Raw genomic sequence first — 16,659 nt, 5'->3', positions numbered from 1 at the left:
TAGGTTATGCTGAGGATCAAACCCAGATTGGCCAGGTACAAGGTAAATCTCCAATAACTATACTATCTCTCTAGCCCCACAACGCTATTTTAAAACTGGTTCACTGGGTGTGGTCTTCCCTTCACACCAGCTCCCTTGAAATATTTCAGGGCATTAACAATAGGGCTCAGAACTCCATTTTCTGTTCTTCCTTTATGGTATCTGTTTTTTTCCCTTTTATTTCAAAGCTTAAGGAATTGTTGGATGGAACTTGACCAAAGTTTTTTTCACTTGATTCATCTTCAGTTTGGAGCTGTACTCAGCAATGTTTAGGACCACTGCTGGGTCTGTGTTCAGGGGCCATTCCTGGGGGCACAGGGGGACCACATGTAGTGCTCAAATTCAAACCAGTGTCATGGTGACAGTCGCATGCTAGGCCAAGTGCCTTAATCTGTGTTCTACCTCTTCAGCCTGACCAAAGATTTTCAAATAGAATTTACTCTGATTATTGTATGCCCTCACTCCCAGCTGCAAAACAGAGAATTGTGGGACAGAACAAATCAGCATATTTTATTTTTCTTGTGACCAAAATATTTTTCAGAGAACAGCATTACAAGTAGTAATATTGAAATCAGTGAAAACAATACATACAATATTTTCTTATATAATAATTTCTCAGAAATGTGTTTTCAGGGCATTGAAGATTATCTGAAAGCAATTGGTGTTGGGCATATAATTTTGAGTCATTTTCTTGCTCCATGAGAGAGCTCTAGTGTGAATGGATCAAGTATATTGTCCTATTTTTAATTGAAAATAGGTACATCTCTGTCAAAGAATTCTAGTTATCATCTTATTCACTGAAAATTTTTACGTAAGGTAAAAATTTCTAGCATTCTTTCCACTTGATACTTTCTCAAAATTTACAGTTATCCCGATTATGTTTTTAAGGTATATTTTAAGGCATCATGGTTTGAATAAGCTGCTTCCCGTGTGTTTTCTAAAATCTCCGTTTAAATCTCATCTTTAAAATGGTCATGCTTATGCTGTAGCATTTTCTTTGCCTGTTCTGGTTGTCTCCAGCCACTCTGCATTAATGATAGTCGTATGATGAATGGGGCACAAGCAGGCAGCGGACATATGAATCACCAGCTATGCCGGAGCTCAGACTCTTTGATGCATGAGAGACCATCAATTACCCAGCCCTCGAGAAGGGCAAAAGGTAAACACGTCAGATGGCAACAAATAACAAAATCATTATAGCTTTGTTGACCAGTGAGGTGTTTAATTAGCTTCGTTTTGACTTTCCTAGACAGTCTCTCTACTCAAGGTAGAACAAACAACTTGCTTGTTAAAAATGGAAGGGTGTGTCTTCATTGCCGCTGCATCTGTAATAGAGTCTATATTCAAACTGTCCAGGCCCTGTGCCCACTGACGCCCCATCTCTTTGTTGTCCCGTTAACTGCTAAGTAAAGTGGATGACATAGCCAGTACGCAGATTCATGAGTCATGCGCTTTAAATGTTGCCTGAGAAGTCTTTTCTAAAGTCTGATGGTTTTCTGCCTATAACTCAGAAGACATTGAGCTCATAAAATATCATCTGGTAAACTACAGATAGCACTGCACTGTAGCACTGTCATCCCATTGTTTATCAATTTGCTCGAGCAGGCACCAGTAAGGTCTCCGTTGTGAGACTTGCTGTTAATATATTTGGCATATATTGAATATGCCACGGGGAGCTTACCAGGCTCTGCCTTGTGGGTAGGATACTCTTGGTAGCTTGCTGGGCTCTCCGAGAGGGAGAAAAACTATAGATAACTTATAGATAGTCACAGGCGAAGTATATTAAATAGTTAATAAACTAATGTTAATAAAATACATTTCATTAAAAGCGTGGCGAAATCAAAGTCACATACAATACAAAATTAAGTCTGTTTCCATCACCATCTCATTAGAAGACAGTCTTCCCAGTTCAGGGGCATAACCTCACCCCTTGTGCTGCATCGGTGAGAGGGAGATCCAGGAGTTCCCTGAGTAGTTGTCAGAGTAGTTCTCTAAGGCTAGTATTCCTCTTTAAATGGGTATTCAGGATGATCTTGCCACCTGCCAAAACAAGTCCCCCAAAGAAAAAAGTTTGCCACACAGGGTATACAACTCTCTTACTTCCCCTCTCCCCACCGCTTCTCATCTCTTCTCCTCCCCGGCTTCCCTGGAGTCATGGCCAGTGCAAGGCAAGAGGCTCAGCACAGGAGGCTCCGAGGGCAATGCCTCCTCGGTCTGTATCTCTGATCAACTCCTCCAGCCCACTTGGCACAGGCTGCTGCCAATGCAGTGGACCACAGGTTCTCTTCAAAGCTCTACTGTCAATTGGCATGACTCCCTGATCAGAGCCTTTAATGTCCCCTTTCTCTAGCCCCCTGTAAAGGGAAAGCTTGGATTCTAGAATCTTCTGATCTGTAGTCAGACAGGTTATCCATTGTGCCACTGGCCCCGTCCTCAAGCTTGGATTCTAAAAACGCAAATCTGCAAAGTAAGTGTCCATCATAATGTTAGTGATGAACCTGTATCTTAAATAACAATGGCAACACAGTCTATCAAAAGACTAGATGTGTGTGTGTGTGTGTGTGTGTGTGAGCGCACCTGCCTGTCAGGAAACCTATCATTCTGTTCTTGGTGGATGCTATGAACTTCATAATAAAAGACGGGGTTTTTTTGTCTTTTTTAAAAGGCTCTTAAGTGTCAATTGAATAAAATCTGTGAAAGAACTATGGCCTAGCATCCCTAAATAATACTTTTCTTTTTTAATTAATGGCATAAGTGTTTCTCCTTGATGCTCATTGTTGTTATTTACTGGCATAATAAGCTATTTTTCTAGTGTTGCTAGAATTAGGCATTGAATATGTCAAACATTAAACCAAATAATCTCATCAGCTGTCCATAAAACAATCAGTGGATTGTGGAACAACTCTCTCTTACTATGTTTTCTTAATATAATTATATTCAATAGAAATTTATCTTCAAGAGCTATAGATTTTTGCTTCAACTAATATGATCCAGAAGTTCCGAATATAATAAGCAGGCATTGGTTTAATACTGTACCTTAAGACTGTACAGTGTGTAGGGCAATTGCCTTTTACATGGCCAACCGGCTCATTCCTCACACCCCAAACGATACTTGAACTGCTGGGAGTAAGCCCTGGGCACTGCCAGGTGTTGCCCAAATGCCAAAAGAAAATTTTAAAATTCTAAAAATAAAATAAGACTGTACTTTCTTGATTCCTTACCCTATGCTATTTCTACTAAACTCTTATGTATCTCTCCTGCATTTCAGTTTGGTTTTGTGGATATACTGATGTAATTGTTATTTTTTAGGAAGACATTAAATGTGTTGTTTGAATATTCGTGGGCCCCTACTGCATTAACAGATGTCACTATAAGTTTATGTTTCTCAAGGTGATTATGCTACCATGCCTTAACCCCAGTGATGGAAAGGCAGTGCCAGAAATGTTATAAATAAAGGATATTCCTACGGTGGATCTATTTCACCCAGATCTCTTTAATACTAAGAACATGCTGTCCAGCACTCTTTATCCTATTTCTCTCTATGGAATTAGTCCAGGCTCATAAGGGCCTTGTTGATTGACACTTGGCAGTACAAATTCTGGGCAGTCCCGATGACAGATTCCCCCAAACTCACATGAGCATTTCCACAAAGCGGACATTTTTGTTTAACGCTTCAATTCTCTTCATGTCTTCTTCACTGAGCGAAAAGTCAAAGATCTGGAAAATGAGAATAAAAGAGAATAAAAGGCAGACCTTGACCTTTTTTTAAAAATTTTTCTTTGTGGGTCACACCCTGCGATGCACAGGGGTTACTCCTGGCTTTGCATTCAGAAATTACTCCTGGCGGTGCTTGGGGGTCCTAGATCAGCTGCGTATAAGGCAAACGCCCTACCCGCTGTACTATTGCTCCACCCCCCGAAAGCAGACGTTCTTTTAGGGAGAGAAAGCTTCAGTTAAGGACCACAAGTGGGTAAACAGCTGGAGCTCCTCAGAGATTCACGAATTCACAAATACTTCCTCTGGGAAGTGTTTGAGAGCAGAGGAGCTAGAACTGGAGGTGAGGAGAGAAGTGTTCCACTCCAACATGAAGCTGAACATTCTGTTTTGCTTGATGTCTTCAAAATTGTGGTTTGGGAACAAATAATAAGAATTTCCAAATGCTGCCATCAGAGAGCTAGTTCAATGGGCTGGATTTATACTTTGTTTGCAGGAAGCCCAAGTTACACTCAAATTGTTCCCCCAAGCATCCCCTGACCACAGAGCCTGGAGTAGCCATTGAGGTCTTGGTATGCCTCCCCCAGCCCCACCCCAATGCTTTTAAATGCTCTAGGACAATATATGGTCAGGACATCTGAAATTCTAAGCATGGAGAATTCTTTCTGTAGAAGTTGCTGAACTTTTGATTTTGGACCTTAACTAAAATATATATATATATATATATATATATATATATTTTAAGGAACTGGGAATGTGGTTTAAGTGGTAGAGCAGCAAATACACTCCTTGCACGCGTAAGGCACTGAGTTTGATTCTCAGCACTGCATACCTACCCCTTGGTGGTGCCCCTGAGCACCATTACTGAACACTGCTGGGTGTGATTCCAAAAGTGTTTTTTTTAATGATTATTACTAATGATATCAATCTGCTTATATCTTTATTTCCTCTTCCTTTCCCTTTTTGTTGATATTGCAATGACCAGGGATCATTTATGTAACACTAACACATATGATTCTTTTGCTCACTGGGCTTGCACTCTTTCGTTTCAGTGCTGGTGAATGCCAGTCTGCATGGTGGAGATCTCACTCTGGGATAAGAGAGCTGCCCGGACTTCAGTTTTCACATGGGGCAGCACCAAGGATCAAATTTCATGGCTGAAACTTTTAGCCACTGGGCTATCCCCAAGCACTATCAAAATATATTTGTAGATATATTAATATACTAAAGTATGTGAGGGGGAGGGTCACAACTGACTGTGCTCAGGGCTTATGCCTGACTCTATGCTCAGGGATTATTCCTGGCTAGGCTCAAGGACCATAGCCAGTGCTGGGGATCAAACCCAGGTTGATTGAATGTAAGGCAGCCAACTTACCCACTATATTATCTCTCTAGCCTTCTAGTTTTCATTTTTTTAAATTTTAGTCTTTTAATTCTTTCATGGGCTGGAGCGATAGCACAGTGGGTAGGGTGTTTGCCTTGCACGCGGCCAACTCGGGTTCAATTTCTCCGTCCCTCTCAGAGAGCCCAGCAAGCTACTGAGAGTATCCTGCCTGCAACAGCAGAGCCTGGCAAGCAACCCATGGCGTATTCGATATGCCAAAAACAGTGACAAGGGGCCGGAGCGATAGCACAGCGGGTAGGGCGCTTGCCTTGCACGCGGCAGACCTGGGTTCGATCCCCGGCATCCCATATGGTCCCCCAAGCACTGCCAGGAGCAATTCCTGAGTGCAAAGCCAGGAGTAACCCCTGAGCATCGCTGGGTGTGACCCAAAAAGAAAAAAAAAAAAAAAAAAAAAAGAAAAAAAAACAGTGACAAGTCTTACAATGGAGACATTACTGGTGCCCGCTCGAGCAAATGGATGAACAACGGGATGACAGTGCTACAGTGCAATTCTTTCACTATTTTAATGTCTCTTTTCACCCTTTTAAATCTTAATGACATTACCACTATTTTACTTTTTTCTTTACTTATGTGCTTAATACTCTTCTTTTATTATTGTCCTTTATAAATATTTTAAAAGCAGAAAGCCCACAAGAATCTGACTTGCAATATCTTCTTTAGTAGACATAGCAAGAGTATGATTTGAAAAAAAAGAATCAGAAGGATTAAAAATCTTTTTTAGATCAATTCCTCTACAATTTCACCGAAGTTATTTGTTTTATTATGACTTTACAAAAACCTTTGTCAAATATAAGATGTCATGTTGTATAATGAGGTAATATTTTAAAGAGAATTTTAAAAATTCAATACTATTTTACTCAGTTTCTTCTAAGATTTTTTTATAATGTAGGAGCACTGCTATTTATTCAGCCATTGATTAAGCTCATTGAATTGGGCATGAACTCCACATTACTTTTTGAAAAAAAATTTTAATTTTATAAGTTAGTTCACAATGTTTGATTACATTCAATATTCAAACACCAATCCCACCACCATTACACGTGCCCACCACCAAATTCGGGATATTTCCATCCCAAGCCCCAATCCCTGTCCCAAAACACAACCGAAATAATATATTTCATATTGCCTGTTAATGAAGAACTGCTGAACATGCTTACAAAAAAGTGTTCATACAAGAAACAGTGTGAAGGTTGTTCTATTTTGGCAGGAGCCATTAAGACATTCCATAGGCTATCACTAACGTGTTGTTAAAGTTTGGGTGATGTGAGCTTTGGTGTATATATCTGAAACTCTGTATATATGCATATATATATTTCCCTCTGTGATTTGTTGCCTACCATCTAAACTTCATCAAATGTGGTGTGGTAATTATGGAGAATGGGTAGGGAGCGCAACAGCGGCCGTGCGGTCCAGGAATACGCTTACTTTTATGCGAGGCTCGGTCCAAGCACATGGGGAGCACCCTTGAGCGTGGAGGTGGTTGGGTTGTGGAGGGTTTTGGCTGCCGGACCTCGGTGCCCTTATGCAACTTAAATTGTATTGTGTATAGAATAAGTAAAATTAGTTTTATAATTCTAGAACTTGAGTGTGTGCATGCGTGCATGCGTGTGTGTGTGTGTGTGTGTGTGTGTGTGTGTGTGTGTTTGGCTTTAGGCCATACCCAACAGTGCTAAGTGGTTCCAGCTTGATGCATGGGGTCACTTCCCTGATACCACATAGTGTTCAGGTTGCTGTGTGGCATCAGGAATTGAACCTGGGCCTTCTACATATGAACAATATATCTGACCCATTGAGTTATCTCCCTGGACCCAGAACTCAATTTTAAGATAAACGTCCAGATTCCCCCTTTATCCATTATTTCTCAGCAATTCCTTTCCTTACCTTATGTGGACTGAGTTCCAGAGATTTTTTTGACACACATTATTCTAAGTAAATGAGATTCATATTATGAGTGAGCTCTTGACATTCCTCCCCAAACCTCCTTCTCTTCAAATAAATGTTTCAAGAACTCTTAACTATATTAAGTGCTACTGAAAGCCTTAGCAGTGAGAAAATGGAAAATGAATTACTGGATCTAGCAATGTGAAGGTCATCCTGACCTTGAGATGTCTCCTGTTGGTAGAATCACAGGGCAAATGTTTGGTTTTAGTAGAGGAGAGAGATTGAGAATCAATAACAATAAACCTCACTTTGAAAGGATTTGCTGATATCAGAAAGAAACTGCATTAGTTGAGGGGAACATACATTCTGAGTGGATTTTACTTTTTACAATTGGAGGTTGTTCCGTATTTGGCTGTCATAGGCTGTCTGCAGTAAAGAACAATTGATAATGCCAAAGGGAGAAAGGGAGATCTTTGAGATTATGGAAGAGTTGTTAAGTAATTGACAATTTTCAAGGAATAGGTATGAGAATTGTGGGCTGAAATACACAGGACAAGACTACTGAAGGAGAAAGTCAAGGTCAGGCCAGGTATGAGTTTATGGATTACATGGATTAGCACTGTAGCACTGTCATCCCATTGTTCATAGACTTGCTTGAGCGGGCACCAGTAACGTCACCATTGTGAGACTTGTTGTTACTAGTTTTGTCATATCAAATACACCACAGATAGCTTGCCAGGCTCTGCCATGTGGGTGGGATACTCTCGGTAGCTTGCTGGGCTCTCCGAGAGGGATGGAGGAATAGAACCCAGGTTGGCCGCATGCAAGGCAAATGCCCTACCTGCTGTGCTATCGCTCCAGTTCTATTGAATGAATTACACATACATAACTGTGGATCTGAAATCACTGAGAAATATTAGAAGACTGTTGGAGGGATTGAAAGTGAGTCAAGGAAAAAAAAAAATCTTCAGGGAATCAGGGTCAGCAGACCATGGATGGTAATGGTATAATTTGATGTTTCTTTGTTCTTTAAACTTTAAAAAAAAAAGTACACATCTTTTATTAGTTTTTTTGATTTTAAATTATTTGCATTCATTTTAGGCACATCATACCTTCTGTCTAATGGTGGGGGCCACACCCAGTAGTGCTGGAGGGGTGCTATTCTCCACTCAGTGCTCAGGGCATTGCTCCCAGTCAAGGTGGGATCAGTAGAATGCAAGGGAAGTGCCTCAACTCTTGTGCTATCTCTCCAACCTGGTTTTAATTTTTTGATGAGCATGCACATTAGCCGTGCAGTGGATCTTTTGCTCTTTTAGGATGGTCGGTAAAAATGTCAACCACTTTTTTAGTCTGAGGTGTTCTGGGAAGAGTTAAAATGCTGTTAAAATAGCTGAAATAATTGCGAAGCAATCTCGCCCCTTGATGCTAACAACAGCATACCATTCCCCAGCTATGAATTTGCCCGCCCCTACTTAGTAACCTATTTGTCACATGAGCTCATCCCCTCCAGCACAAAAGTAGGAATGCAGCCACGACACTAATCAAGGTATTTTACTCACCAGCTCGCTGGACAGAGTGATTAATATGGGAGTAGCTAACGACACACAAAAGGATAATCAGAGATTGATCGAGATCTTGACAAAAGCCTTTATCTGTGATCCACCTCATTGAGTCTGGGCAGTAACTTGGGCAAGAGTTGGAGCTGTCAGGGACTGTTACTGCCACCATGTGGAGACTGAGAGAGAGAGAGAGAGAGAGAGAGAGAGAGAGAGAGAGAGAGAGAGAGAGAGAGAGAGAGAGAGAGAGAGAGAGAGAGAGAGAGAGAGAGAGAGAGAGAGAGAAGGGGGGAGAGGGAGCGAGACAGAGACAGAGCAGAGACAGAGACAGAGACAGAGAGGCAGAGAGAGACAGAGAGAGAGAACCAAGAGAGAATATCATGCCCAGTCAGCTTTAATCTATCCATGAACTCTCTAATTATGAGAGTCAATAAATGTCCTCTCTCCCTTTACTGGTTTTCAGTTATTTTCTGCCACACAATAGCCAAAAAAAAAATCTCTAAAGAGAAACGGAACTGTCTAATATAAGCATCTTCCCATGTCAGTTATTATATGTATTTTTCGCTATTATTTTAAGTATAAATATTTTATTGTATACTTTGTTCTAAAAGATAATATTAAGGATCATTTCAAGCTCTTTTTTAAATGACAGACCAATAAAAATCTATGTGTGAATGTCTGTGTAAACATATTTACAAGGAAAAACTTTTGGGTCAATGGATATAAGCATTTGAGTTTTGATGGATATGGAAAAATGATACCTTCCTCCTATAAATCTTACATTATTAAATGTTTCTAAGAGCTATATGTATATTTCACACATATGTGAAAGTCCCTAATTTCCTACATAGCTTTAACATTCTGATTATTTTCCTATCTAGGAAGGAGATTGATACTATCTCACTTTATCTCCTTTTAAGTTGAAGTATGATTTACAGTAGTATTAATATAAATTTGTTAATCACTCAATGCCACTTCCCCACACCTGCCACCAGAGCACTGACATCCTTCCATTACTCTCCTAGGTCCCCTTTCACAGCCCCTGTTTCACCCCTGTCCACCACCCCACTCGGACTTTGTAGACTCAGTTCTGTAGGAAGCATCTCAGAATTGTCTTCACTGGCCATTGTCTCTTTATACACCACACATGAGTGAAATCCTTCTTCTTCTGACTCATTTTGATCCCCTCCAGTTTCTTCTGCAATCTTTCATCTTTTAGTCTAGCTTAATAGTTTATATATAAATCATGGCCTCCCTCCACTCACTTGTTGTTGGACACTAGGCTTGTCATCAGATCTCGGCTATTGTTACCAGCACTATAATGAACATAGGTTCACACATGATATCTTTTTTAATTAATGGTACTGTGCTCTTGCAGTAGATACCAAGGTGTGAAATCATTGGGTTAGATGGAAGATGTTCTATTTTTAACTTTTGGAAAAGTCTCAATACTTTTTTCCATCCCCCCTAATAGTGAATGAGGGTTCTTATTTCAACACATCCCCACCAGAACTGGTTATTTTGAGGATTATTTTGTAGTTTATTTTTTCTAACTTTATTTTGAAAGTTATCCTCAGTAGCCTGGCAAGCTACCGAGGATATCCCACCTGCACGGCAGAGCCTGGCAAGCTACCTGTGACAAATTCAATTTGCCAAAAACAGTAACAATAACGTGCTCTTCATGTTCCTGGAGTGATCGGATGCCACTGGGCTACACTAGTACCCAACAGGGATGAATGGAGACGTTACTGGCACCCGCTCGAGCAATCGATGAGCAACTGAATAACAGTGACACAATGACAATGATTTTGAAAGTTTACAAAGCTATTCATAATAGAGTTGTTTTGTGCATTCAATGTTCCAACACCAATTTCATCATCAGTGTGACATTCCCTCCACCATTGTCCCCAAACCTGTCCCCTTACCAGGCACAATATAATTTATTTTATGCTGTGTGTTGCAAAAACTGGTAAATGGAATTCTCAAAAAAATAGTTCAGTAAAAGAATACTCGTAAAAATTGCTAGAGTTCACAATGGTGTTATTAAAATCGTTGTCTGAGGATTAACTGAGCTGTTCACTGCTAGCGGAGCACTCGCTGTCATTGTTTAAGCTGGTTGACTTCAATGGATTACTATGTTACTTTCCCATCTAATTTGCTGTGCCCCTACTGGGCTCTCAGTATGGTGGAATTTGAAGGTGTCACAGGATTGCATATGTGCCACATACTCCAGAAGCAGTAGAACTGGGATGATTCTCTGACTTGGACTCTCTTGAGGTTAGTTGGGAAGCTGGGCCATTTGTCTGCTGGAGGCTATGGGCTGTGGATGTGGCTACTGGAGCTTTGGCAGGGCTAGGACTTGGTCGGTCCTCCTTCTGAGGAGGCCCCAAATTTGTCATGCCAAAGACTAGTATACCTGGGAGTACTATTGACTTGGTATCTTTTCTGAGATTAGTTCTATATCTGGGACTTTCAAAGCTGTCCATGCTTACTGATGTGAGGGCACACACATTATCATTTTGATTTTCAGTTACCTAATGATCAGTGATAACAATGACTTTTTCATATCATTTGGCCTTCTGTATGTTTTCTTGGACAAAGTGCCTATTCAGCAACTCTCCCCGTTCTGGTTTGTTTGTTTTCTGTTTTTGTTTTTTCAGTGGGGTTGTTGGTTTTTGTTGTTGAGTTCTGTGAATGCTCTCTATATATAACTTGGAAATTAGTCCTCTGTCAGTTGCATAGTGAGTGAACATTTTTGCCCATTCAGTGAGGTGCCTCTTTACTTCAGTCATCATTTATTTCACACTGGAGAAATATTTAGTTTGATGTAGTCCCGTTTGCTTATTGCTTCTGTTTTCTTGCAATGGAGTTATCACGTAAGACACCTCTGAAATTGAAGTGGCTGATACTTCTGCCTATGGATTTTATGGATGGATTGTGGTTTGGGTCTAATATCAAAAACTGTGTATAGTGTGAAATAGGAGACCAAATTTTTTTTTTTTGCATTTGGCTAATCAGTTTTCCCAGCACCATTTGTTGAAGAGGTTTTACTTCATGACCTTGCTCCTTTGTTATATGTGAACTGTCCATACATCCGAGGATTTATCTGTGCACTCAATTATATTTTATTGGTCTTTACTTTGGTACCATAAAGTTGATGCCTATATCTTTATAGTATAATTTAAAGCCAGTGGACTTAATTCCTCCAATTTTCCTTTTTCTCTGTATTGCTTTTGCTATTTGGGGAGTTTTATTGCTTCATGAAAATTTTAGCTGTACTTGTTCTATGTCCCTTAAAAATGTTATGGTAATTTTGATGGGGGATTGTTTTGAATCTAAATGGTGTTTTCATAGGATTGACAATTAAACTATGAAATTCTTACAATTCTTCCTCTTTGAAGGCTCTAGTAAACCCATGCGGACCTGGGCTATTTTTGTGTGTTAAAAAAACACTTTTGATTACTGTTTAAATGTCCATGCTAGAGATTGTTCTGTTTAGGTGTTCTAGCTCACTCTAATTCAATGTTGGGAAATTGTATGATTCCAAAATTCTATCCATTTTTGTAGATTTTCCAGTCATAAGTCATATATGGTATTATCATATAATCTTTATATTACTGTGGCATCTATTGTCAATTCTCCCCTTTTAATTATGATTGAATTTATGGATCAGAATTTTCTATTTTTTTCTTCATGAATTTAGCTAAGGTTTTTTTAATCTTCTTTACTCTTTTTAAAGGTCTGATCTTGACTGGGGAGAAGGCAGCTGGAATAGAGAGGGGATCACTAAGTCAATGATGGTTGGAGGAATTGTTTGGGTTGGGAGATGTGTGCTGAAAACAGATAAAGGAACAAACGTGATACCCTATCACTATCTATATTGCAAACCATAATGCCCCAAAGTAGAGAGAGAGAGAGAGTGAGAGAGAGAGAGAGAGAGAGAGAGAGTATGGGGGAAATTGTCTGCAATAGAAGTGGGGGAGGGTTGGAAAGAGGGAGGGTATACTGGGGACATCGATGGTATAGAATGTGCACTGGTAGAGGGATGGGTGTTCAATATTTGTATGACTGAAACTCAAACATGAAAGTTTTGTAACTGTATCTCATGGTGATTCAATAAAATAAATATATACGATAATATACATTCATATTATATCATATATAATCTTATGTATAATATTATATTATACATTATATTATATTATATTTATATCATATGAACCATCCCCCTCCATGGTTCACCACCTCATCGTGGTGAGGAGGTAGCAACGGTGCCAACCGGCAAAGAGCAAACCAACATGCCACCCACACGGCAGAGCCTGGCAAGCTACCTGTAGCATATTCGATATGCCAAAAACAGTCACAAAAATGGGCCTCATTTCCCTGACCTTGGAAGAGCCCCCAGTACCGCAGCATTGAGAAGACCGAGCAAGGAGAGGCTGCTAAAATCCCAGGGCCGAACTAGGCTGCCAAAACGAAGAAGGACTAAAATGACTGTCTGCACTTTTAACACATGTACTCGGGCATCAGAAGCATCTATTGAGGACTTGATGGTGCAAGCACAGAAGATCAAATACAACGTCATTGGATTAACCAAGATTAGAAGGCATCGATCACATCACACTGCTTTTGATACTGGAGAAGAACTGTTCCTCAAAATATGCGACAGTAGAGACGTCAGTGGTGTCAGTGTCCTCATCAACATGAACTTGGCCATAAGCATTGATTCGTTCGAATGCCTAACAACCCGAATTGGATGCTTACGTTTGAATAAATGTCACTTGTTGCCAGCAGTTTCAATCTTCGTCATCTACTCACCAACATCCAACTACGATGAAGAAGAAATTGAGAAGTTCTACATGGAGCTCGAGAAGTTCTATAAAGAAGACCACATAAAGACCATACATTCTACAAGGTTATTGTCAGTGATTTTAATGCCAAGATAGGACCTAGAAGGTCACTCAAAGAACTCCACATGGGGACCCACAACCTAGAATGGAACGATCAGGGTGAGAGAATGAGTTCATCATATTAACCAAGACCATCCATGCTTACTCGCAGTTCCAGAAGGTCGAATCTAAATGTTGAACATGAGAGTCTCCCGGTGGACAGTTCCACAATGAAATTGACCACATCATATTCAATTGACAGTTTTGCCTGACCAATGTTGCTGTTGTCCCAAAAATTCCAAATGGGATCAGATCACCGTCTCCTTTGTGCGAAATTTTACTTCACGGAGCAGGGAGAAAGGGCTGCAAAGTTTAAGAAGAGAACTCCCAGAACAACCACCAGCTGGGAGCTCTTTGGCAATACTGCAGCAATATGGGAAGATGCTATCATTGACAACATTGACGAAGAATACGATCAACTGGTTCAGCACTTCCATGATTGTGTGCAGAACGCCGAGAGTAAGAAAGCCACAAAAGACACCTGTCTTTGGAAACTCAAGCTTATTTGCCAGTGTGGTTTGGTGTGAGCCTCAGGCAATCACAACCTAACATCTGAGCTCGCAAAACTGTGCAGAGAAGCGATTAAGGAAGACCTCAAAGAGAGAAGAGTAGCAGTGTTGGCCAATGAGGCAGAAGACGGGAAAAGTATTCACAAGGCCTGCCTGTCCTTCACCAACTATAAGACCAAGATGACTGCCCTCCGACATCCTGATGGACCTATCACTCTTCCAGACTTCTCCTTGGATCTCTTCAATAGCTACCTCCACCTGCCCACATACCAAATTCCACAGAATAGATATGTCGTTCCTAGTTCTCCTTTCTGAAATCTGACATGCCATTTTGTCAGTAAAGAAATGTTGTACAGCATCCAGTTCAGACAAGGTCACACCCGAACACCTGAAGAATCTGCCTCCGGTACTCATCAATACACTGGTTTGACTCTTCACACACTACCTGTCTGAATGCAAGGTTCCATCCCAATGGAAAACCAGCAGGACCATTCTGTTGTACAAAAAGGGAGACATTCACAACATCAGCAACTATCGCCCGATCTGCCTGTTGTCCTTCCTCTAAAGTTGTTCACTCCAGTCATCCTGAGTAGGATTGGCAGAAGACTAGACGAAGGACAACCATGTGAGCAAGCTGGGTTCTGAAAAGGATTCAGCATGCTAGACCATATCCACACTGTGACCAAAATCATTGAGGTTTCATGAGAGTTCAAGATGCCTCTCTGTCTAATGTTCATTGATTTAAAGAAGGCCTTCGATTCTGTTGAGACTGAAGTGGTCATCGAAGCCCTAGCAAAACAGGGTGTTCAAACTCAGTACATCAGGATCCTCTGTGAGCCGTATTGTGTATTCACCACCAGGATCTCACTATTCTGCAAGTGATCACTGACATGAAGAGAGGGGTTCAGCAGGGTGATACCATTCACAGAGACTCTACAGTGCCACCCTTGACATGTGACGACTGGAATGGGAAGGAATGGGAGTGAAGATAGATGGTTGGCAACTCCACCACCTCTACTTTGCTGACAACATCGTTCTAATAACACCAAACATTAGCCAAGTGGCACGAATGCTGGCCAACTTCGACTGTGAGTGTGGAAAAGTTGGACTGCAGCTGAATCTCACCAAGACAACATTCACGAGAAACGGACTAGTTCCTGATGTTCCATTTGCTCTCAACGAAACGTACATCTCGGGAAGCAGCAGTTATGTGTACCTACGTCGAGAACTCAACATGAGGAACAACCTGGCGTCTGAGCTGCACTGAAGGAAGAGAGAGGCATGGAATGCCTTCAAGAGCGTCGAAGAAGTTGTTAAAAGGACGAAGAAACTCCAGCTCTGGGCACATCTTTTCAACTCCACCATTCTTCCTGCACTAACATATGCCTCAGAGACCTGGGCCCTATGAAAACAGGATGAGAATGCTAGTTGGGTCACTCAAAGAAGAATGGAAAGAGCTATGCTTGGAGTGTCATGTTTCACTCAACTGAGAGAAGGAATCCTGGGTTCCAACCTCGTCGATGATCGAGGTTCAGGGATGCTACCTTGTTTACCAAGGCATCAAAAATCAGATGGACCAGACACGTAATTCATTCAGAGATAACCCCTGGACTAGAGCTGTTACCAACTGGATTCCATGGGACATCAAAAGATCAAGTGGCAGCCCACCAATGAGACGGTCAGACTTCTTCATCAACCCTGAACAAATGGTTTGAGGCCCTTCATGTTCCTGGAGCAAGCAGAGGCCATTGGGCTACACTAGCACGTGACAGGGACAAATGGAGACGTTACTGGCACCCGCTCAAGCAAATCGATGAGCAATGGGATGACGAGTGATACAAGTGATAAAATAAAGGCCTGCTCTTGGATTCATTGATCTTGTTTTGTTTGGTTTTGATTTCATGCCATTTATTTCCACTATTTTGCATTACCTTCTTTCTACTCTTTTGAAATTTGTTTATTGCTGTATTTTCAGTTTCTTAAGATTTGGGATTAGTTTATTAATTTGTAATCTGTAAATATATATATGTACATATATGTATGTACATATATATTTTTTTCAGTAGCTTGGCAGCCACACCCACAAAGTGCCCCTGGTGCCGTGCAATCCCATCAACGGTCAAGATCCAGAGACTATAAAACAATGCTCCAGGAAGTACATGGCCATGGATGCCTAGTTATAGCCTAGTTCTCCCTCTCGGAGAACCTAGCAAGGTACCGAGAGCATCTGCCCTCATGGCAGAGCCTGGCAAGCTCTCCGTGGCATATTCGATATGCCAAATACAGTAACAATGATGCGTCTTATTCCCCTTACCCTGAAAGAGCCTGCAACGGGGCACTGCTGGGAAGAACGAGTAAAGAGAGCCTTCTAAAATCTCAGGGCTAGCTAGGATGAATGGAGAAGTTACTGGTGCCTGCTCGAGCAAATAGATGATCAACAGGATGACAGTGATACAGTGATTATTAATTTGAGTCTTTTTCCTGTTGTCTGATAACACTTACATTATTATAAACTTCTGTCACAACATTTTCTTTGTCCTGTATGTTCTGGGAGCTAATGTCTTCATTTTCCTTTGTTTCAGAAATTTAAAAAATTTCCTCATTGA

At 40.9% G+C, this 16,659-nt stretch overlaps 1 protein-coding gene across 1 annotated transcript in view; it reads right to left on the bottom strand.

The window, feature by feature from the left end:
* Positions 1–557: 557 nt before the first annotated feature.
* AKR1D1 (aldo-keto reductase family 1 member D1) overlaps positions 558–16,659 on the bottom strand; it is an 86,898-nt gene continuing 70,796 nt past the window's right edge. Inside the window, exons 8-9 of the mRNA XM_004608232.2 lie at positions 3,674–3,756; positions 558–2,079 (exon numbers count right to left, since the gene is read on the bottom strand). Coding sequence (XP_004608289.2) covers positions 2,037–2,079; positions 3,674–3,756 — 126 coding nt within the window. The 3' untranslated portion in view covers positions 558–2,036. The remainder of the gene's footprint in view (positions 2,080–3,673; positions 3,757–16,659) is intronic.

This window comes from Sorex araneus, chromosome 1 (genome assembly GCF_027595985.1).
Source record: "Sorex araneus isolate mSorAra2 chromosome 1, mSorAra2.pri, whole genome shotgun sequence".
Lineage (NCBI taxonomy): Eukaryota > Metazoa > Chordata > Mammalia > Eulipotyphla > Soricidae > Sorex > Sorex araneus.
The sequence above is the reverse complement of the archived record's forward strand: the minus strand, read 5'-3'. Positions and strand labels throughout refer to the sequence as shown.